The sequence below is a fragment of the Phaseolus vulgaris genome, chromosome 5, assembly GCF_000499845.2.
Source record: "Phaseolus vulgaris cultivar G19833 chromosome 5, P. vulgaris v2.0, whole genome shotgun sequence".
NCBI classification, from domain to species: Eukaryota; Viridiplantae; Streptophyta; class Magnoliopsida; order Fabales; family Fabaceae; genus Phaseolus; species Phaseolus vulgaris.
Genome location: NC_023755.2, coordinates 15210584 through 15233637, shown reverse-complemented (window position 1 = coordinate 15233637; position 23054 = coordinate 15210584). Strand labels below are relative to the sequence as shown.

Sequence of the window (23054 nt, the reverse complement as noted above, 5' to 3'; positions counted from 1 at the left end):
AACTCTTTAAATTCTGTTTTTAAGTTGTTTTTATAAACTACTGATAAAAACAACCGATTGTTTTGATAAAACAACCGATTGTTTTTCTGATATCATCTTAAAACAGTTTTGGGTACTTGTTTCCTTGATTCTTTTCTCTGTAATTCAGCATTGATTTTCATTATACCTTCAAAGTTTGCGAAAATCCCTCTTAAATAATTCACCCCCCCCCCCCTCGTTTAAGGCCATATATTCTAACAATTGGTATCAAGAGCTTGGTTCTTTAAAGACATTCAAGTTTTGATCCTAAATCTTTTTCTTCTATGGCTGAAAAACTACCTTTTGGGGAGGGTGCCTCAATTAACAGGCCACCTCTGTTTTATGGACTGAATTATCAATTATGGAAGGTTAGAATGAAATTCTTTGTTGAATCTATAGATAGAAAAATCTAGAATGTTATTACAAATAACTATCTCATGCCTATATCTGAAAATGTTTCTAATGAACATCATTGCATCTGCACTTGATTCTAATGAATTGCTCAAGGTTTCAAAATGTAGTTCTTCCAAAGAAATGTGGAATACCCTTAAAGAGTATCACAAGAATCCAAGGAGTGCCTTGATGGACAAAGAAGAATCTTCTGCTGAATCTTTCTCTTTAGAATCCAGAAAGAAGGTTTCTCTTATGACAAAAGAAGAATCTAGATCACGTCAAGCTGCTGGGAACAAAAACTGTCAATACTCAAGTGATGAGAGTGAAGAGGAAACGTTTAGGTTGTTGTTTAAGAAATTCAGCAAGTTCCTAAATAAGAGAAACAACAAAAGTGATTCATCCAACAGGTATGATAACAAGAAACCTACTGAGTTTAACACTAACAAATATACATGCTTTGGATGTGGTGAACAGGGTCATATTAAAACTGAATGTCCCAACAAAGAGAGGAAAAACTTCAAGAAGCATGAGAAGAAAGGAAAATCAAGAAGAGCTTATAATGATGACTCATCGAGCTCCTCTTCAAGTGATGAAGAAGAAGCTAATTTATGTCTAATGACAAGACAAGAAAGTGACACAAGCAGTGTAAGTTCAAGCACTTCTATTAATTTTGAGAATTATAGTCAACTTCTTGAGGCCTTCAATAAGACTCATGAAGAAGCTAATAGGTTGGCCCTTTTGATATGAGTTGGATTGACACTAACAAGATACATAACAAATAAGGAGGCTTAAGGTCATCTCAATGGAGGATAATGCCATCCAAGAGAGAAGCCAAACTCATTGAACAATGAGTGCCATGTCCTTATCACAAACACTTGGCAGAATTGAAAGGAAAGCAAGAACAAATCAAGAACACAAATAGAAACACAAATGCTACATGTAATATATCAAACTGGACATAGTTGAATCTAGAACAAGTTGCACCGATTGAAAACACCAAATGAATAAGATGAACCGAACAAAATCTTAAGACAGCACATAGAACACAAAATAATCGGTGAAAAAGATGAAGAACACTTGAAGAACTCTAGATTATGAATGAAAACAGCAAGCAGATGAAAGAAATGGAGCTTAGATGGTTGAAGAACCGGCTGGAATGGATTAGGAGAATGAGACTATGCTAAGGAGATCAAAATCTCACAAAAGGCTCTCTCAAAATTGTTAGAAAGGATGGCTTTAAACTAGAGGGCGGGGTGAATTGAAACTGAATTAAAACTGAATTAAAGAGTTAGAGATAGAGAGATTGTACACAGATGTTTATACTGGTTCACTCCAAACCCAGAGCTACATCCAGTCTTCTCAGAACCCTGAGGAAATCCATTAAGCAATCACAACTTGATCACTTACACAACAACCAAGAGAATGACCTTGAACACCTCAAGAAACACACTATCCTTAGCCAACACAACAACACCAAGATTGTTGATCTTGATCCCCTCAAGAACACACAGCCAATCTTAGCAAACACAGAAACGAAACTTGTTTTACAGAGAACAAAGATTACACTTGTTACAGAAGATAATCTGAAATCAATACAAGAAGAATCCTATTCCAAAAACTTTTGATCAATCACAAACTCTTAGCAATCTCAGCTCTTTGAAAAACTCAAAAACTCTTAGTGAAAACTTGTCAAAGATTAATTCTTAACTCTGTTATTCTGAATTTATTCAAAGATGTAGTTTGTTATCAAATCTTAACAAACTCTTAAATTGCATTAAAAGATTGGTCAAAGCATTTAATGACTGGAGCGTAAGCAGTTAAATCATTTAAAGCTCAGTAAAAAATAAAACAGTTTTTCTGTTATGGTCCCAAAACAAACAATCGGTTGTTTCCTCGAATCAATCGGTTGTTTTGGTTCTTAACAGTTCAACCATTTGAAAAACAGTTTTCAATCTTTTTCTCAAAACACCTAAGTATAAACAATCGGTTGTTTCGACAAAACAATCGGTTGTTTTAACTTAGTTTGAAAACATTTTACTTTCACAAAGATTGAGATGCTTATGCTTTAGATTTAATCATAGGGTGGATTACAAAACTCAAACTACCCCAAAACTATACTAAACCAGCACAGCAACACCAAACACAACTAAGGCTTCAACATCCTTCAAAGGATTTTGATTATTCAAAGCTTGAACATCACTTGGTTCAATAATCTCCCCCTATTTGATGAAGACAAATCCATGATGCTTGTGTTGTACCTGATTGAATCTGAAGCAGTTCCTACAAGATACATAGAACTTCTGATATTTGGTTAGCACAAATAAACATTAATAAACTTCAGAGCTAAAAACATCAGAGCTAAATATTAGAAAATATTACATCCCAAAAACTGTTTTAGCAACTAAAAAAGAAAAACTTAAACACAACATATATCTCCCCCTATTTGTCTTCACAAATAGACAACGAGAAGAGATAAAACAAGATATAATTGTTTTGATTACATCAGAATTAAAGCAGCAGCAGCAGAAAAAAAAAAATTTAAAAACCAGACATAACCATAAAAAACAATCGATTATTCTGATAACCAATCGGTTGTTTTCCTTCATTCTTCTTGATCAGCAAACTGAAGATCAAAGATTTGGTTCTGGACAGCTTCAATCTATTCATCTAAAGTCATGAACCTTGCATCCATGTTGTCAAACCTGGTGTCAATCCTCTGGAAATTACTAACACAGAGATCATGAAGGCTCCTTTGATTTTTAGCAAAACTATCAAGCCTATTCATCATGAGTCTTTCAAAAGGAGACATGGTTTGCATCCTTTCTTCTTGATTTCCAGCACCAGCACTTGGTCCAACATCTTGATAATCTTCAGGTGGATCTTCATGTTGAACATCCATATCAGCAGGTTCATCTTATTCAAGATTAGCAGCACCACTAGATGAGGCACCATGATCACCATCCGTGCTTATCCATTTTCCACCTACTTTGGTAAAACCCATTTTGCTGAGTGATCCATTGTTCAACTCTTGAGTTGACTTGACCAACTCAGATGTTTCATCTTCAAGATTTACTTCAAAATAAAGTAGAAATTTAGATATCAAAACAGCATATGGATAATGATAATCACTTAACCTCGTGGCTTTTTGCATGTGTTCTTTGATGATGTGAATCCAATTGATCTTGATTTTCTTCGTGATGCAGAAAATATATACCAGATCTTCTTTAGTGAGAACAGAATGATTACTCCCCTTTGGAGCTAGAATCCAAGTTACAATGAGAGCAAGCAATCTCTCGTCAAGCCTCAAACCTCCAACCGAGCATGTACTTACTTGAGCATGTTGATTCTTCAAGCAACTCTTGTAGAATTGGATTTTGTTAAAATCCTTTACTACTCCAAGGTTTCCCTTGTTGATTCTAAGACCAGAGAACTTGAGACCAACAACAGCAGTCCATACTTCATGAGTTATCTCCATTTCTACACCCTTCACATGAGAAACTAGATTGTTTCCCTCAAACTTTAGGTTTGTGTAGAACACCCTCACTAAATCTGTATATATGTTTCCCTTCATCTCCAGGAACTTTCTAAGAGATTGATCCTTGAGCAGCCTTCTCACATTATCAAGTTTTTGACTTTTCAGCCAATCAAAGCATACAACCTTGGGGTTGTTTATCTTCTTGATACTTGTTTCATACCTATACTTCTCAATAAGATCATTGTCTCTAGAAAACCAGCCTTCTAGCCTTCCTCCAGACCTTACAGCCTTGGTTTTGACTCTCTTTGAGGTGGGAGAAGTTGATTCCATAATGGCAGAGAAGAAAACAGAGAAGAAGCTCTCTTCACAGATTTTTGCAAGAGATGTTGCAATTGGTTGTTCTTGTGGAAGAGATCAGTTGCGCCAGATTTTATAGCAGAAAAAAGAATCAATTAGCATTCAATTTTATTTAGTGGGTAGCTGATATTTCAGATAGAGAAGACTTGACTCTGCTCTGCACAGAAAACGTCAGAAAAAGCTGAAAATCACATGGTCTTCACATGTGATCTTTGACTAGTCATTAAGGATCTTGATTTCCTAAGATTTTTGAATATTTTCCTTTATGACAGTTGTAACTCCTTTCTGAACGTAATCAGCTTTCAACACAGATTCCTTGACCAAGATACTCACTTTTGAATTGATTTGCAATGGATAGAAATTCAAAATAGCAATTAAAACAATTTCTTCATAGTGCTGTCAGACTCAAAATAATCGGTTGTTTCGAAGAAAAAATCGGTTGTTTTTCTACAGCAGTTAAAACTGTTGTTGAACTTTAACCATGAGCAGAAGGAGTTCAAAGCAGATGACATTGAGCATAATAAAAAGATTGTTTAACCATGAGAAAGAACTTTGAAACAGAAATTAAGAACAAATAAATGAAAGTCTTATCCTTATGTTAATTCTTCAATGAGCCGTGTGCTTTATGATCAAGAAGCCTCTTTTCTTTGTTGAGGTCTTTTGCATAGCATTGATTCAGCTTCAATGACTGTCTTTCTCTTCAAAAACTTGATCAGATGACTCATTCCCTCCTTTTTTCTTTTAGTTTTCCTGCATAAAAGATTTCAAACAGCAAGATTTGGTCCCCTTACAAATTTGGGTCCGTTTGACTTTTCTTTGCAGTTAGAAATATCACATCCCTTAAGAATCCATTTCATAAAACCTCTTGGAACAGAATATTTCCTTATTTTGCAGAACCTAACAGAGTGGCCTTTCTTCATGCAGTAAAAGCATGTAACAACCGGTTGTTTCGTCTTAACAATCAGTTGTTTTTCTGACTTTCTTGAAAAACTTTTTGAAAACTTATCTTGCTTGTTCTGTGGATTAAAGCCTAAACCAGCCTTTCCAAAAACACAGCTTTGAGATGCCAAGACATTCTCAAAGTTAGATTTCCCCTTTGAAAGCTTGTCCACAGTTTCAACAAGATAGTGAACCTTTTTCTCAAGATTTTCACAATTTTCGCAAATGAGAGTATCACATTTGCAAGAAGCATTTTTGAAATAGTTTTCCAATTTTTCAAAATCACTTTTTGCTTTTTCCATATCTTCTTCAAGTGATTTAACTCTCTTTTCAAGCCAACTATAAAGATCTTTCAATCGGTTGTTTGAAAGAACAAATCTATTAGCTTCATCATGTGTTTCTTGAAAAGCTTCAAGCAATTCACTATAATTTTGTTCATTTAAGGAAGCACATGAACTTACCTCACTTGAGCTGCCAGATTCATCATCATTTTCAGCAACTAAGCAGATGTTTGCTTTCTCATCTTCACTTGATGAAGAACTTGATGGTGATATCTCATTTTCATCCCAAGCTTTGTAGGCCCTTTTTGTCTTGCCTTTCTTTTCCTTAAAACTGGGCTTTTTCTCCTTGCTTTTGTTTGGACAATTTGCCTTTATATGACCTTGCTCACCACAACCAAAACAAGTATAGTTATTTGAATTAAAATCATTGGATTTCTTATTTCCATACCTTTCTTTGTTGTTGTCTTTGTTGCGGTTTCTCTTTAGGAATTTACTGAACTTTCTTGACAGCAAGCTAAGGTTTTCCTCATCACTATCATCACTGTAATCTTGCTTTCCTTTGTGCTTGGGTGCTTTTAAGGCTATGCTTCTTGTGTGCTTATCTTCACTCTCTTGAACATTGAGTTTATTCATCTCTAGCTCATGTTCCCTAAGCTTTCCAAACAACGAAGCAACACTTAATGATGTTAGATATTTAGATTCGGAAATAGCAGTTACCTTTGGTTGCCATGCTCTATCAAGACATTTCAAGATCTTGATGTTCAGCTCTTCTTTATCAAAGGTCTTGTCAAGGCTCATAAGGTGATTGATGATGTGCGTAAATCTTTTCTACACCTCAGCAATTGTTTCTCCTTTAAGCATTCTAAACATCTCATACTCTTGGATTAGAGCATGCTTTCTAGCTCTTTTCACCTCATTTGTTCCTTCATGAGTGCCTTCCAAGGTGTCCCACATTTCTTTTGATGATTTGCATTGCGAGACCCTGAAAAACTCATCAGAATTTAAAGCAGAGGTTATAATATTTTTGGCAATGCAATCGAATTTGGCATTTTTGCTTTCTGCATCAGTCCATTGAGACCATGGTTTCTCAATGACAGATCCATCCTTTTCAAACTTTGGGACAAAAGGACCATTTTCAATTGCATCCCAAATTCCTTTGTCAAGAGATTCCATAAATATTTTCATTCTTACTTTCCAAAACTGGTAGTTCAAACCACAAAACAAAGGTGGTCTGTTAATTAAAGCACCTTCCCCAAAAGGTAGTCTATCAGCCATTAAAAAAGATTTTTAGGATCAACTTGAATAACTTTCAAGAACCAAGCTCTTGATGCCAATTGTTAGAAAGGATGGCTTTAAACTAGAGGGGGGTGAATTGTTTAAAGAGGATTTTCGTAAACTTTTAAAACAAGAATGAATTTATCTCAGAAAACTATTGATAAGAAATTTAGTTTAACAAAAACAGCAAACAAAATCAGCACAACCAGAAAAACAATCGGTTGTTTCACAAAAACAATCGGTTGTTTATACCAGCAAACAACAATTAAAACTGAATTTAAAGAGTTAGAGAAAGAGAGATTGTACACAGATGTTTATACTGGCTCACTCTAAACCCAGAGCTACATCCAGTCTTCTCAGAACTCTGAGGAAATCCACTAAGCAATCACAACTTGATCACTTACACTACAACCAAGAGAATGACCTTGAACACCTCAAGAAACACACTCTCCTTGGCCAACACAACAACACCAAGATTGCTGATCTTGATCCCCTCAAGAACACACAGCCAATCTTAGAAAACACAGAAACGAAACTTGTTTTACAAAGAACAAGGATTACACTTGTTACAGAAGATAATCTGAAATCAATACAAGCAGAATCCTATTCCACAAACTTTGATCAATCACAAACTCTTAGCAATCTCAGCTCTTTGAAAAACTCAAAAACTCTTAGTGAAAACTTGTCAAAGATTAATTCTCAAATTTGTTATTCTGAATTTATTCAAAGATGTAGTTTGTTATCAAATCTTAACAAACTCTTAAATTGCATTAAAAGATTGGTCAAAGCATTTAATGACTGGAGCGTAAGCAGTTAAATCATTTAAAGCTCAGTAAAAAATAACATAGTTTTTCTGTTATAGTCCCAAAACAAACAATCGGTTGTTTCCTCGAATCAATTGGTTGTTTTGGTTCTTAACAGTTCAACCATTTGAAAAACAGTTTTCAATTTTTTTCTCAAAACACCTAAGTCAAAACAATCAGTTGTTTCGACAAAACAATCGGTTGTTTTAACTTAGTTTGAAAACATTTTACTTTCACAAAGATTGAGATGCTTATGCTTTAGATTTAATCAAAGGGTGGATTACAAAACTTAAACTACCCCAGAACTATACTAAACCAGCACAGCAACACCAAGCACAGCTAAGGCTTCAACATCCTTCAAATGATTTAGATTCTTCAATGCTTGAACATCACTTGGTTCAACAAAAATGAGTAGAGTTTCTCTATATCAATTATTAAAATCTGAATTTACAAGAGTCCAACCTCTATTTATAATAGAAGAGGGTTGAAATGAAACATAAATGAAACTCAAAGTTCCCTCCAAATTCAAATGCAAATTGGTGCCACCTAGTCATGAAGTAAGTGTGATCCACTTCCTATTTTCAACACCTCCTAAAATGCGTCTACACCCCCCTAACTATTCACACATTTTATTTAATATCCACACCTACTAAACAATAGAAATTACAAGATTCATTAAATGATGTTCTTCACCCAATGCTCTAGCCTTGCTCATCATGGTTGGGCTTGGGCTTCTTGGCTTGGCCTTTTTGGGTTTGGGCTTCTTGGGCTTGGGCCTCATCTTTTGAAAATACTAATAAGAAGAACTTTAGATGTTTTGACCCTTGTCCATTCTTCCTATTAACAGCATATTTTTTATTCTCATCATACTCCCCAAGTTGGAGAGAATTCGTCCACGAATTCAGTACTCCTGCATAAAAAAAAGTCAGATTGCAATTAGATAAGAGAATAGAGGAAGAAATAGGCAAATTGGACTTAGTACTTTGAAATGTTGGGAGTTCAGAAAAAGATGTTCTATACACAGACCATGTTGGAAAAGAATTTTTAGAAATGATATTATTTGGAAAACTAGAAGGTATGAAAAAATCATCCTTAACATTCTTTATCCAATATGGTGTATAAGTAGGAACCTTGGGTAATGAAAAAGACAAAGAAGAAGGATACCTCGTAGGCGTAGCACAAGTCAAAAAAATTGATTTAGTTGAGAAGGTATTATGACTCAGTTTATCATGTACTTCATTTGCTTTTTCATTTTCTCTTTTAGTTTCTTTAGGATTGGTCCTATATGTTGGACGATTTGGTAAAGAAACTGATGGAAACCAAGTAGAGGATGCTCAAGCCCATGAAGCCCAAGCCCAACAAGGGGCCCAAGCCCAACGAATCACTAGGAGCATGGCAAGAGCTTTGGGACAAGAGTATCAAAAGATGGCTCTTCTTATTCTTTTATAGAGTAGGGGTGCGGATGTAATAAATAGGTCTGTAAGTAGTAAGGGATGCTAGGGGGAGTGTAGATAGGAGTTAGGAGGTGCCAAACTAGGAAGGAAAGTCACACTTCCTTCATGCACTAGTTGGCGCCGAATTTGAGTGTCATTTGGGACACATTTGGCTTTGCATTTCAGCACCTTATAGGCTATAAATAAAGGTGATGCCCTTGTACAAATCAGATTTGGAAATTAGAAGTAGAGAGACTATACTCAAATTTAGAGAGAAATTGTGAGTCTTGTTGTCTTCTTCTTCCTTTGCCTTATCTTGTGTGCCAATGGTGAGCTTCAAGTGGCGGCAACCTTGCACTTATCTTGGAACAAGGCTCCAAGTGGCGTGACTGAATTTCCAAAGTCTCAAATCCAGCAAGCTTCATTCCATAAGTGTTCCTTCCTTCATTTCTTTCATTTTATTCGGTAGTTTCCAATGCTTAGTGTTTTCCATTCATTTCCACCGATTGAAAGTGTGTTTTCCAGCTTTGTGTTCAATTTTTGTTCGGTACAGTAGCTTAATCTTGCAATTCTGTTCGGTTTTCCATTCTTGTTCTTCATTCCTTGTTGTTTGATTCCATTTGACAATATATGGACTTCCATATGAGCTTTGGTTTGGTGCAAAGTCTTGGTGAGTTCTTGAATTAGAACATTGATCCAATTCTAAGTAAAGTGCCATTTTATGACCAACTCAAGTTGCTCCTAAGAATGTCAAAGAATCATGTATTCTTGTTGTTGCATTCACATCAGAAACCCCGGTCATGAAGTCGATTTGATGTTCAATCCCTCTTAGAGGTGGTAAGCCTTTAGGAGGATCTTGAAACACGTCTTCATATTCCATTACCAAGTTATCCAAACACGTAGGACTATCCTTAGCCAACTCACAATCAATAATTCTAGGAATAGTTAACAATATAGGCTTTTAAGTAACTATTACCTTTTTGACTTGTTGTGTGGACATGAAAAGGCTTCTCTTTGAACTTTTTTATCATGTTCTTTCTCTCTCTTTTCTCTCATTTTAACTTGGTCCTCATGGACTTCCTTTGGAAAGAGAGACTTAAGTATGACCTTGTGTCCATGGAAGTTAAAAGAAATTTTGTTGGTAAAGCCATCATGAAAAACTTTTTTATCAAATTGCCATGGCCTACCTAAAAGAATATGTGTGGCTTCCATTGGGACAACATCACACAAGACCTCATCTTTATATTTACCAATAGAAAATGCAATGAGGACTTGCTTATTAACAATAATCTCACCTACCACTCTTAACCATTGTAATTTGTAGGGCTTGGCATGAGAGATGGTAGACAATCCAAGCTTGTCTACCACTCTTGTGCTTGCCACATTAGCACAACTCCCCCCCCCATCCACAATCAAAGAGCATAGCCTATCATTAATAAGACACCTTGAATGAAAGATATTTTCTCTTTGACTTTCATCAAAGGGTTTTAAAACTTGTCCAAGCATGCGTCTTATTACCAATAGGTCATCCTCATGTGGGCTTTCACTCTCATTCTCACTTGGGGACCTAGAAGGTGAGGAATGTCTAGAGTATTCGGACTCATGCTCACTAACCACTACCCCATCATGCATATACATATTTCGTTTAGAAGGGCAATTAGAAGCAATATGTCCATAGCCTAAGCATTTAAAACATTTCTTACTAGACGATTTAGTTGGTGATTTATGCGCGGAAGTGGAAGTAGAAGGCTTAGATTCTCTAGGTTTGAAAGCAGTGTCTTTAGAAGGAAACTTTGAAAAAGATATATTTTTGCTTTTCGAAAAAGAGTGGTAGTAGCTATCTTTAGAAGAATTTTTGAAAGCATTTTTCCTTGCAATTTGATTTTCAATTTTGGTAGCAAGGTGAACTAAAGTTTGGAGAGAAGAGTATTCTTGAAGCTCTACCACATCTTGAATGTCCCTCCTAAGACCACTAGCAAATCTATCCATCTTAGCATCTTCACTTTCATTCATATTAACTTTAACTAAAAGCGTGTCGAGTTCTTTAAAATAATCATCCACACTTAGCGTGCCTTGATGAAACCTTTGGAGTTTCAACAATAGGTCTTTCCTAAAGTGTGGAGGAACAAATCTATCGCGCATACAATCTTTTAAATCGTTCCAAGAGACCACGGGCGGTCTCTTGTTTAGCCCAATGTCCACGAGAGTTTGATGCCACCATTGCATGGCATAGTCTAAGAATTCTAAGGATGCTAGTCTAACCCTTTGATCATCTAAAACGCCATTTACATCAAATATTTGCTCAACCTTGGCTTCCCACCCTAAGTACACATTAGGATCACTCTCAACACTAAAGCTAGGTAGTTTTACAATAGGTGAATAAGGGCCAGCCACATGTTGGCGCCTCTCTTCATGATGATGGTGTCGTCGCCGTTCATTGCCTTCATCATATCCATGAGAAGAGTGAGAAGTCCTTGAAGAATTCCTATGATGATGATGATGTCTTCTCTCCCGGTTTTGATGAACATCTTCACGGGCCTTCTCCAAGATTTGGAGCCTGACCTCCATTTGTCTTATCATGTCAAGATATTGTGCATTTGATTGTCTAGCATTCCTTAAATCTTCAAAAAGAGCTGCCTTTTGAGGTGAGCAAGGTTTGCAGGATTCTCCACTAGAAAAATTATCCATGATAATTAAAAGGCACAAAAATAGAAACAAAAAATTAAGGAAACTTGTTAGCAGAATAAAGCAAAATGTAGCTTGCTGGAAAAGGCCAAAAGAATGTACTCAACCACTCCAAGAAAAGTGTTCTTTCTTTAGTCAAGCCTCTCTTGTGGATTGGATGAGCTTCAAATGAAAAATGTCAAAGCAAACCACACTCACTTAAGAACAAGTCACCACAAAACTTAGAGGAAACAAGAAGACTATCAAGAAAAGATATAAGCAAGAAAAGCTAAACCAAAACAGAATGCAATATATGACAAAACTGGAAAATAATATGAATTAAAAGACAAGCAAGAAAAGTAAAGCACACAATGAAAGGATAGCACACAAAGGAGTCCTAAAGAATAGTACTAGAATAGATGAAGAAAACAAAAAACAATGCTACTGGAATTTTATTTTATTTTGTTAAAATTGTGCGTGACTTAAAATATTTAACTGTAACTATAGAAAGCGAACTGGAATGTGAAATTTTAACCACTGTAAATTCGAGATGTTATCTAAAAATTGGCAATGAAATCACTCAAAAACAGTAAGCCAATTAATTGTGATAAAAATTACTGTCGAATCACCGTTTTCCAGCGTCAGAATTTTACACACTGTACGTATTTCATTTATCATTTTTTTTATATTGAATTTTGATGTACTTCTTTTTTTTCACTCTTTTATAACACCTCAAACTACTTAAATCCAGAATTTTCTAGTAATCACATAAATTTTGATAAACCAAACAGTCAGCACGTTTATAAGAAAAACAGAGGAACCTATACTGGAATGAAAAACAGAATGGAGAAACTTCAAAAGACACAATAGAATTGATGTTTAAGAACTTGTATAGATCTAATACACAAGCATGAACTCAAAACTAAAAAAAAAATGCACCAAAGGATCAAGAAAAAAATAAACCAAAATTTGTACTCAAATAAAAGCAATCAACCAAAGATAGCAAGAAAAGTACTACAAGGAATTGATGACATTATAGGAAAAAAAACGACTAGACAAAACAAGTAGGGATTCAAAAATTAAAAAGACTCAAGCACAATGAATTAACAAGTAAAACAACAAGAAATACACAAAAAAAAAAAAAACAGAATCACTAATCACAAAAACAGAATCAAAGTGTCCAGCAACTCAACAAAATTTTGCACACAACCATAGCTCTAGATACCACATCATTTGAGTTGGATTGACACTAACAAGATACACAACAATTAAGGAGGCTTAAGGTCATCTCAATGGAGGATAATGCCATCCAAGAGAGAAACCAAACTCATTGAACAATGAGTGCCATGTCCTTATCACAAACACTTGGCAAAATTGAAAGGAAAGCAAGAACAAATCAAGAACACAAATAGAAACACAAATGCTATATGTAATATATCAAACTGGACATAATTGAATCTAGAACAAGTTGCACCGATTGAAAACACCAAATGAATAAGATGAACCGAACAGAATCTTAAGACAACACATAGAACACAAAATAATCGGTGAAAAAGATGAAGAACACTTGAAGAACTCTAGATTACGAATGAAAACAACAAGGAGATGAAAGAAATGGAACTTAGATGGTTGAAGAACCGGCTGGAATGGATTAGGAGAATGATCACGCCACTTGGTGATGGAGTCCCAAGATGAGTGAAGGAAGCTCTCCAAAAGCTCACAAGATGAGACTATGCTAAGGAGATCAAAATCTCACAAAAGGCTCTCTCAAAATGAGTAGAGTTTCTCTATATCAATTATCAAAATCTGAATTTACAAGAGCCCAACCTCTCTATTTATAATAGAAGAGGGTTGAAATGAAACACAAATGAAACTCAAAGTTCGCTCCAAATTCAAATGCAAATTGGTGCCACCTAGTCATGAAGTAAGTGTGATCCACTTCCTACTTTTAGCACCTCCTAAAATGCGTCTACACCCCCCCTAACTATTCACACATTTTATTTAATATCCACACTACTAAACAATAGAAATTACAAGATTCATTAAATGATGTTCTTCACCCAATGCTCTAGCCTTGCTCGTCATGGTTGGGCTTGGGCTTCTTGGCTTGGCCTTTTTGGGTTTGGGCTTCTTGGGCTTGGGCCTCATCTTTTGAAAATACTAATAAGAAGAACTTTAGATGTTTTGACCCTTGTCCATTCTTCCTATTAACAACATCTTTTTTATTCTCATCGCCTTTTGAACAAACGGTTGAAAGGTTTAAACAACTCGTTGGAAAATAGAGTCAAGATCTTGGAAGAAGAGTTGAACAATTCAAAAACTGATTTTGAAAATTTGGAAATGATTTACCAAAACTCTTCTTGTAAGTGTGTTGATTCAAGTTCTTGTGAAAATTATGAATCTCTTCAAAAGAAGGTTCACTATCTTTTAAAAACCATGGACAAGTTTTCCAAAGGCCAATCCAATCTTGAACCTGTTCTTGCTTCTCAAAAATGTGTTTTTGGCAAGGCTGGGTTGGGGTTTAATCTAAACAGCAATAACAGATCTGTTTCAAAACCCTTTTCAAGTTTCTTTGAAAAACAACCTGTTGTTTTATCGAAACAACCGATTGAAATTTGTCATTACTGCATGAAAAAGGGCCACACTATTAGATTCTGCAGAGTAAGAAGGTTTTCTGTTCCCAAAAATATTGATTGAAGTCTTTATCTTTCATCTATGTAATGTGAATATGAAGTCTATCCTTTTGATTCGCCTTTACCTGTCAATTCTGGATCTGTGAAATGCTTAAATTGCTGTCACAGAAAAACAATCGATTGTTTTTACGAAACAACCGACTGTTTTTCCTCTAGCACCCTTGTATAATGCTGCCAAGTTTGCTTATGCATGATTAAACCTTTTCTCTTTTTCAAATCTTGCTTTTGGACAAATATAAATTGAATGTGCCTCAAAATCGGATAATAAATTATTATATCCACTTGTTTTCTTGAAAGCTCTATGACATGTTCTATTCTTGAAATGTCAAAATTGTTTGTACTGTCAAACTACTATGTTATCATTCTGATTTCTGCTTTCTGCTTTGTACAACCCTTCTCATTTTCTATTTGTAGATCAAATAGGGGGAGAAGTGTATGCTTGATTTGGTTGTATAGTTAGCTTTAAAACTGATGCATTATGTTGTTGCTTCTCTGCACTTGAAAGCACTTGATTACTTCAATTTTTCTGGTTTTTCTGCTAATGTTGTATATGCAGAAAACTGGTTTGTGTGTGTCTTGTTATCTTACTGCTATACTTGCTTTGTATATGCATCAATTATATGTTACAGGACCTTTCAAGTACAGGTGCTATGATGAAGAATGATCAATGTGATGTTTATGGTTCAAAAGCATATACACCTTACTCATATTCTTGACAAGTCAAAATTCATGACCTATGTAAAGGAACTTCAAGAATAAAGAGTTTGATCTGGTGTTGTTGATGGCTTACAACTGTGGAGGAGTCTGTCCATGTGGTGTTTGATGAAATCATTCATAGTGATCAAAGTTCTACAAATGTTTATGCAAAAGAAGATGAGCAGAACATCACCTTGGAGAAGCTGGAATCCTGTCCATAAAAACAACCGATTGATTCTGCGAAACAACCGGTTGAAATTTTTCAACAGGAAGAGTTGCCAAAGGAATGGAGAATTCCAAGGGATCTTTCAGTGGAGAACATCATTGGATGGAAATGGGTTTTCCGAAACAAGTTGGATGAATCTGGAGTAATTACAAAGAACAAGGAAAGGCTTGTGGTTAAAGGTTATAATCAAGAAGAAGGCATAGATTATGGTGAAACCTTTGCTTCAGTTGCAAGATTAGAAACTTCTATGTTGAACAACCACCGGGCTTTGAAGATCATCAACATCCTAACCATGTATACAAGCTGAAAAATGCCTTGTATAGGCTTAAACAAGCTCCAAGGCAGTGTGGTATGAGAGGCTTAGTAACTTGTATATGTTCATCCTTTGTAAAGTAAGTTGTATATGTTCATCCTATGCTTTTGGCTTCATAAGATCAAATGAGATTCTAAACATGCTTGAGGTAATGCAAAGGTATGAATGTATTTCATTATGCATTTCCCATGACTTTGAAAGATGATTTGCTTTGAAATATAACATTTTTTTCGCTGTCTCAGAAAAACAACCGATTGTGTTACCTCTGGCACATTTGAATAAAGTTGTTATGATTTCTTATGCATGATTACAACTGTTTATTTTCTTTCATAACCCATTATGAGTCAAATATGCATTCTTTGTGCCTCTGAATTAGATCATAAAGAGATGTATTCTTTGTTTTCCTTGAAATTCAAAGCTTTTTATGAATGGCAACCACATTGGTGGTCATGGGGTTGATGAATATTTGCAAATGTATCTTTTGGAATGTCTGGAAGATAGGGGAGAAATTGTGGTCTCCTTGTTGAAATTTCTGGGGTCTATGGTACTTTGATTCTGCTGCTGTCATAGCTCTGATAAACCATAGATTTTGCTGCAATTCTGATATGGTATCAAAGATTTATTGCTGAAATGGTGTTCCTACAACACACAGGTTTTCTGGTTTATCATGTTGCTGCTATATGCTGGTTTTCAATGCTGGAAATTCTGCTGTTTGTATCCCTTCTTTCATTCTATTTGAGAAGACAAATAGGGGGAGAATGGTGTGGTTTTATGTGTTGTGTTGCTGCTGCTACACTATGGTGTTATCTGGTTTTATCATGGTTTAAATTTTGTTGTCGTTATGCTCTTATTCACCATAGTTCTGCTGCACACAAGTCTCTTTTTGGCACTGTTTTTATGGTTATTTGACTTATTTTTCTACTTAAAGACTTATGCAGAAAACTGGTTTTGTGTGCCTTGGTATCCTGTTGGTATACTTGCTTTGTATATGCACAAATTCTGTTTCGCAGGACCTTTCAAGTTCAAAAACAACAACACAAACAAACAAGGGATTTGTCTTCATCAAATAGAGGGAGATTGTTGAACAAGATGCTTTGATGTCTCCAAATCCAAGAGGAAAGCTTGAAGACCTTGCTGCTGGGTGTGTGTATGTTGTCTAGTTATTTGAAACTTGTTAATTAACTCCTTAAGATGATCCAAGTTCATTTCTGTTTTACCTTAGCAGTTTTTGAAAAACTTGGTGGACTTTGCTGTCAAACCAAAACAATCGATTGTTTCGACAAAACAACCGATTGTTTTCCTGAAAACCTTAACAGAATTTTGTTAAGTGGTTTTAATATGTTTTAAATGATCCTAACTAACTTGGCTCCTTTATTAAATGCTTTTGACCACTTGGTTGGTCTATATAAAGGTGGTTTTACGCTCCTAATCTTGGAGTAACAGAAAGAGTTTATCAAAACAGTTTTTCCAAGATTTGAAAGAGCTTTGGATCATTCTTAAGTGTGTGAAATAGGATTGGGTTGTAATTCTGAACTTTAAGCTTTGTAATACCCAGGTGTATTCTATTCTCTTCTTCCTTGATTACTGTATTTCTGTAGTTGTGTTGCCAAGGAGTGTTGTACGTTCTTGAGGTGTTCAAGATCAACATTCTTGGTGTGGTTTGCCAAAGGTAGTGTGTTTCTTGAGGGGTTCAAGGTGACTACTTTTTTGTGTGTGGTGTGTGTAATCTGGTTTTGATTGCATAGTGGAATACCCAATGGTTTCTAGGGACTGGATGTAGCTCTTGGTGTAAGAGTGAACCAGCATAAATTGCTTACGTGCTTATCTTTTACCCTTAACTCTTTAAATTTTGTTTTTAAGTTGTTTTTATAAATTGCTGATAAAAACAGCCGATTGTTTTTCTAATATCATCTTAAAACAGTTTTGGGTATTTGTTTCCTTGATTCTTTTCTCTGTAATTCAGCATTGATTTTCATTATACCTTCAAAGTTTGCGAAAATCCCTCTTAAACAATTCACCCCCCTCCCCCCTCTCGTTTAAGGCCATATATTCTAACACCCTCAAAATCAAACAGAACACAACAAAGCAAACCAGGGATTTGTCTTAATGAAACAGGGGGAGATTGTTGAAGAAGAGCTTTGATGACTCCAAATCTCCATGGATTGCTTTAAGGTTGATTGTAGCTTAGTTGGGTGTATTGTGGGGTAGTTTGAATTTATTAATTAGGTCTTAGTTTGAATCCAAAAGCTGGTTTAATTCAAATCTTTTTAAAAAAGTGTTTTATGAAGAAATAGAAAAACAACCAGTTGTTTTATCGTTTCAATCAGTTGTTTCATACTTAATGTTTTTGAAATTGGTTTTGCCAGATTTGAACTTAGTTGACTTTGCTCTCAAACCAATTCAATCGGTTGTTTTGACAAAACAACCGACTATTTTTTAACTGCCTTAACAAATTTCTATTAAGTTTGTTAAATCTGTTTTAAATGATTTGAATTTGATTTGGCTTTTATAATAATTGTTTTTAACTGCTAATTGGAGTAGAAATGTTCTGTTATACGCTCCTAGCAGACAAGGTTACAAGATCAGTTTTTGAAATCAAGTTTTCTCCAAGATTGCTTAAGGCTTTGGATATTTCTCTAAGAGTGAAGTAGGACTTGTTATGTACTTTGATTTGATTTGTACCGAGTGTGATCAATCCTATTTCTTCTTGATTTGTACTTTTGTAAAACAATTGTTCACAGAGTCAGAGGGTGTTCTGAACTGTGGTGTGATTGTGGTGTGCCAAAGGAATTGTGTGTTCTTGAGGGGATCAAGATCACTTTTTTGGTGGTTGTGTGTTTGTAATCTGGTTTTTGATTACTTAGTGGATACCCAGAGGTTTCTAGGAACTAGATGTAGCTCTTTGTATAAGAGTGAACCAGTATAAAATATTGTTTGTGTGATTCTTTCTCTCCCTTATCTCTTGTATATCTATTTTTAGTTGTTTTTACACTCTGCTGATAAAAACAATCAATTGAATCGCAAAAACAATCGGTTGAATTTCTGAAAATCAACTAAAACTCTTTTCTATCTTGTGTTCTTTGATTCCTTTGGTTGTAATTCTTCTTTGACTTTCTTCATACCTTCAAAACTTTCGAAAAACGTTTGAAAACATTTCACCCTCTCTTGTTTAAGGCCTACAATTCTAACACTAGTTTCTAGAAAAACAAGCCTAGGGTGCGGGTTTGACTTAGTAAAACCCTAAGGCTGCCCTTTTTTTAGTGTTTCTCATCCTACCTTTCATGCTTGTTCTCCAAGGCTCCTTCACCTATAAATAGGAGACCTACATCATTTTATTTTACAAGTTGAATTTGAATAAAGTAAAGAAACTCTGCACAAATTGTGTGAGCTCTTAGTGAAGCTTATGTCCTCTTAGGTTTGAGGTCTTATCTTGAGTTATTGGGAAGCTCTCAAGTGACGGCCAACACACTCATCTTGGAGCACATCACCCTCCAAGTGGCGTGACATTTCTCACCCACCATCATAAGTTTTCTTATTCCATTTTCCTTCCATTTCTCGATTCCATTTTATGTGTTTGTCTCTTAGTTTCTCTTCTTTGTTGCTCTTGGGTTTCACTCATAATCATGAGTATGGTGCATCATTTGGGAGGCCATGACCACCATTGATGTTAACCTTGTGCCCATTTTCAATTCCGCAATTGCATCTCATCCTCACCATATCTTGTTTTTCATCTTTTTCCCTGTGAAGTGAACCTTCACACTTACTTAACCACTTGATTAAGTTTGTGTCTAGTGGCAATCTTCCTTAGGTCCTCACCATTAATTGTTAAAATCCCAACCTTAAGTAAAAGTGTCACCATAAATGAAAACATCTAAAATAAACTCATATCACTTAATGAGTCTTCCGAAAGAGAATAAATACATATGTTATCACTAATTGAAAAGAAGTCAAAAGGGTATTGGAAACTAAAAGGAAATTAAGGTATCGTGAAACAAATGGATTTATGTGGCCCAAATTTGATTAATGAGTCTTTTGGAAGACGAAAGATTCATATGCAATCATTATGATTGACCCGAAATAAAGGGTACTTAGGGTTGAAAGGAAATCAAGGTATTATGAGGCAAATGAATATATGTCAGGTCAGTACGATTGAAATGAAATCAAACTACAGTGGATTGAAATAAAATCGAATTATTGTGATTGATATTTGGATTTTGTATGACTGTGTTTCAAGAAAAAGGGAACAAAATTAATTATGAATTACTAATCAAATTAGTTATTTTGCTTATATTTTTGCGTGTAAAAACATTATTTTGATAGCTTACCCTTACATGTGTTGTTTGTGTATGAACTACCACTGCTGCAGAAAAGCAAAACGAGTGCGACTATTTTACATTTATAAGGGCGGCTATATAACCACATTTGATGAGCACGCATTTGTAAATCAAAGAGATAAGAAGACGGCTATATAGCCACATTCGAAAATTCGATTTATAAATGTGGCTATTTACATAGCCGTATTTATAAATCGCATTTACGAGAAGCGTTTAAGGTTTCTTTCCTCGTCGTTATTGATTGGGTTTCTAATCAAAGTTCTTTTCCGAAGAACATTGTCATTATTTTTAGCATTTCTTTCAATCTCTTGGTGCATTTATATTATATCTCTTTGTATTTCATCCCAATGGAAGTCCAAAAAACAAAAATAAAAATTCTCCAATGAAACATAAATATATGATGGAGCAAGGCGGTAACAACGACGAGGAAGGCACAGCAAAAAGCAAACAAAAACATTCCCAAGCATGACCTTAACAATGGCATAAGAAAACATAAGAGAAACGCAAAACATATAAAAATCAATGGTGAAGAAGAAGAGAGGAAGACAATGCTTACCGATAGCACGAAAACAATGCAAAGAAGAGAGGAAGAAAAGAATGGAGGAAGCACATAAGAGAAACGAAACGCGAGGGTAAGAAGAGTATCAAAATGTAAGTGGTGCGTTTTGAATTAGGTTAAAAAGGTTTTAAGAAGGCGGCTATTTATAAAGCCGCATTCGTAAATCAAAAGTTTTTATTTACAAGGGCGGCTATACAAATAGTCGCCCTTGTAAATCAAGCGTTTTGATTTACAAGGACGGCTATACAAATAGCCGCCCTCGTAAATAAGGGCGGCTGTACAAATAGCCGCCCCTTGTAAATCCAAACGCTTGATTTACAAGGCTTTACTAATAACCGCACTTGTAAATGAACTTAATTACAAAAATGTCACCGCGTTTTTAACGGAGTGGTTGAGCGCAAAGCCGCACTAAATAAACCACACCTGTTTATACATTTTGCACTAGTGTACTATGATTGTACTATGTACAAAAACAGATGATCATACAGGTGCAAGAGAGTATGAAAGGTTTTAGATTATTTTGAACTATGAATTTGTAAATATATTTATATTTTTATAAGTCTTAATCATGTATTAAAAATATTTTAAAAAATTCCAAACTTATAATGTAAAGAACTTGTATTATAATAATTAAATATATTTTTGAGTTCATCTCACCCGTTCACAAAATATATATATATATGAATGTCAAGCCGCCATTCACTGTTAACATTTAAAGGTTATTATTATTTTATTTTAACTTTGATTATATACTTCCTTTTCCTAAGTAATAGAGAAAAACCTGTTTTTAACTTATCCAACTTCCAAAAAAGATAAGTAAAGAAATATTTCGAACATCTTTAAATAAAACTATAAAGATTTTATAAATTAAAATGAGATTATAGAAACTAAAATTTTAAAAATAGTATTTAAATAAATTTTATAAATTAATTCGTAAATAAATTAATGCTAGTCCTAATTTATAAAAGAAATCATTTTGTTTTATTTATATTTTAAAATCTTCTATGAAAGTTCATTATTGTAAATAACAGAAAAATGAATGAAAAAAAAGGATAATGATCTATATGAAATATTTTTTAGAATAATGTTAAAGTATATTTATTGTGTCAACATATTCTAGATAGAAGCCTAACATTTAATATCATGATAAGTTCCTTTCCTATATATCTTGGTACAATGTTGACTTTTTACACCATCAAAATACAAATCCACCAAACTTCTTACAGATTCGATTCATTAGTTTCTTGTAGTTTCTACATACATTTCTCATCAGCGACAACTTCGTTGTTGTTTACTTTTCAACTCCTCACAGCTATATATATGTGTGTTTAATAAACACAAACCACTCATCACACACATATACAAGTGAATATTCACTAACTATAAGCCATGGAGAAGAAATCATTTGCTGGATTATGCTTCCTCTTCCTTGTTCTCTTTGTTGCTCGTGAGTCACTACAATTATGTTTATTTTTCTGCATGTCTATAACTTTAATCATTCTCCTTCCATCCTATAACTGTGTATTTACATACTCAGTGTAACTTTTAGTTTTCTACAAGATTAAAGTACTGTTTATATAGTCTCTTTAGTTGCTCTTCTCAATCATTGTTACTGCTGAATACTTTATAATTCAATATCTCTGATATATGTTGATGAATTTATTTGAACATGCAGAAGAATGTGTGTTGCAGACTGAGGCAAAGACTTGCGAGAACCTGGCTGATACATTCAGGGGTCCATGCTTCGCCACTGGCAACTGCGATGATCACTGCAAGAACAAAGAACACTTGCTGCGTGGCAGATGCAGGGATGATTTCCGCTGTTGGTGCACAAGAAACTGTTAAGTAAATCCAGGACCTGATATAAAATAAAGCAGCAACTATTATATATGGAATAAGACTTGCACTGGATCCATAAACTATGTATTATAGTATTACTTTCATGTGAAAACTATATGTTTAGTCTCTGTGTGGCTGTGCATAACAACTGAGTTATGCACTTATGTTATGAATAAAGTTCTTCTGTCGCAAAACATGATCCTTTTAATTAATATTCTTGTCTTCTCTTCAGATATTTTCTGTTTTAGTCATACTCAAAGGAACCTGATGTATTTATTAAAAGGAATTAATTAATTGATTTAGTACTTTGTTTTTACAAAAACAATTAATCTTTTTATATGTTCAAAACTTTCAAACTTCATAAATACCGTGAGTCTCTTTTGGTGACTGATAAAAATAATAATAATATATAATACTTTTATAAAAGAAATATTATAAATAAGGTGTTGGTTGAGTATAATAAATATTGATATATTTTATTTTTAGTATAATAAAAAAATTATAACTTTAATAAAAATAATTTAATTTTATTAATTTTTTGTGAACTATTAAACTAATTAAAGATGTATTTTGTTTACCACGTATACTTATGAAAAAATTATTCTTTTTATTTTTGTAAATTTAAAACTTTTAGCTATTTTTTCAAGATTAAAATTTAAAATATTTAATCATTTCTGTAAAATTAATTACATTTAATGTTAATTTCCTTTTAATAATTATATTTATACATATATTTTTTAATTACCTTAACTAATA

The 23054-nt window shown here is 34.3% G+C and overlaps 1 protein-coding gene across 1 annotated transcript; it reads left to right on the top strand.

Moving 5' to 3' along the window:
* Positions 1 to 21816: 21816 nt before the first annotated feature.
* LOC137835207 (defensin-like protein) lies at positions 21817 to 22492 on the top strand. Its single transcript, XM_068643592.1, has 2 exons — positions 21817 to 21906; positions 22135 to 22492. The coding sequence occupies exons 1-2, from the start codon at positions 21849 to 21851 to the stop codon at positions 22302 to 22304; spliced, it is 228 nt and encodes a 75-aa protein (XP_068499693.1). The 5' UTR covers positions 21817 to 21848; the 3' UTR covers positions 22305 to 22492.
* Positions 22493 to 23054: the final 562 nt, after the last annotated feature.

Excerpts from the sequence above, each read along its gene's own strand:
- LOC137835207 (XM_068643592.1), top strand. The coding sequence starts at position 21,849 with ATGGAGAAGAAATCATTTGCTGGATTATGCTTCCTCTTCCTTGTTCTC. Across the intron at positions 21,907-22,134 it reads CCTTGTTCTCTTTGTTGCTC|AAGAATGTGTGTTGCAGACT; the intron begins GTGAGTCACTAC and ends TTGAACATGCAG.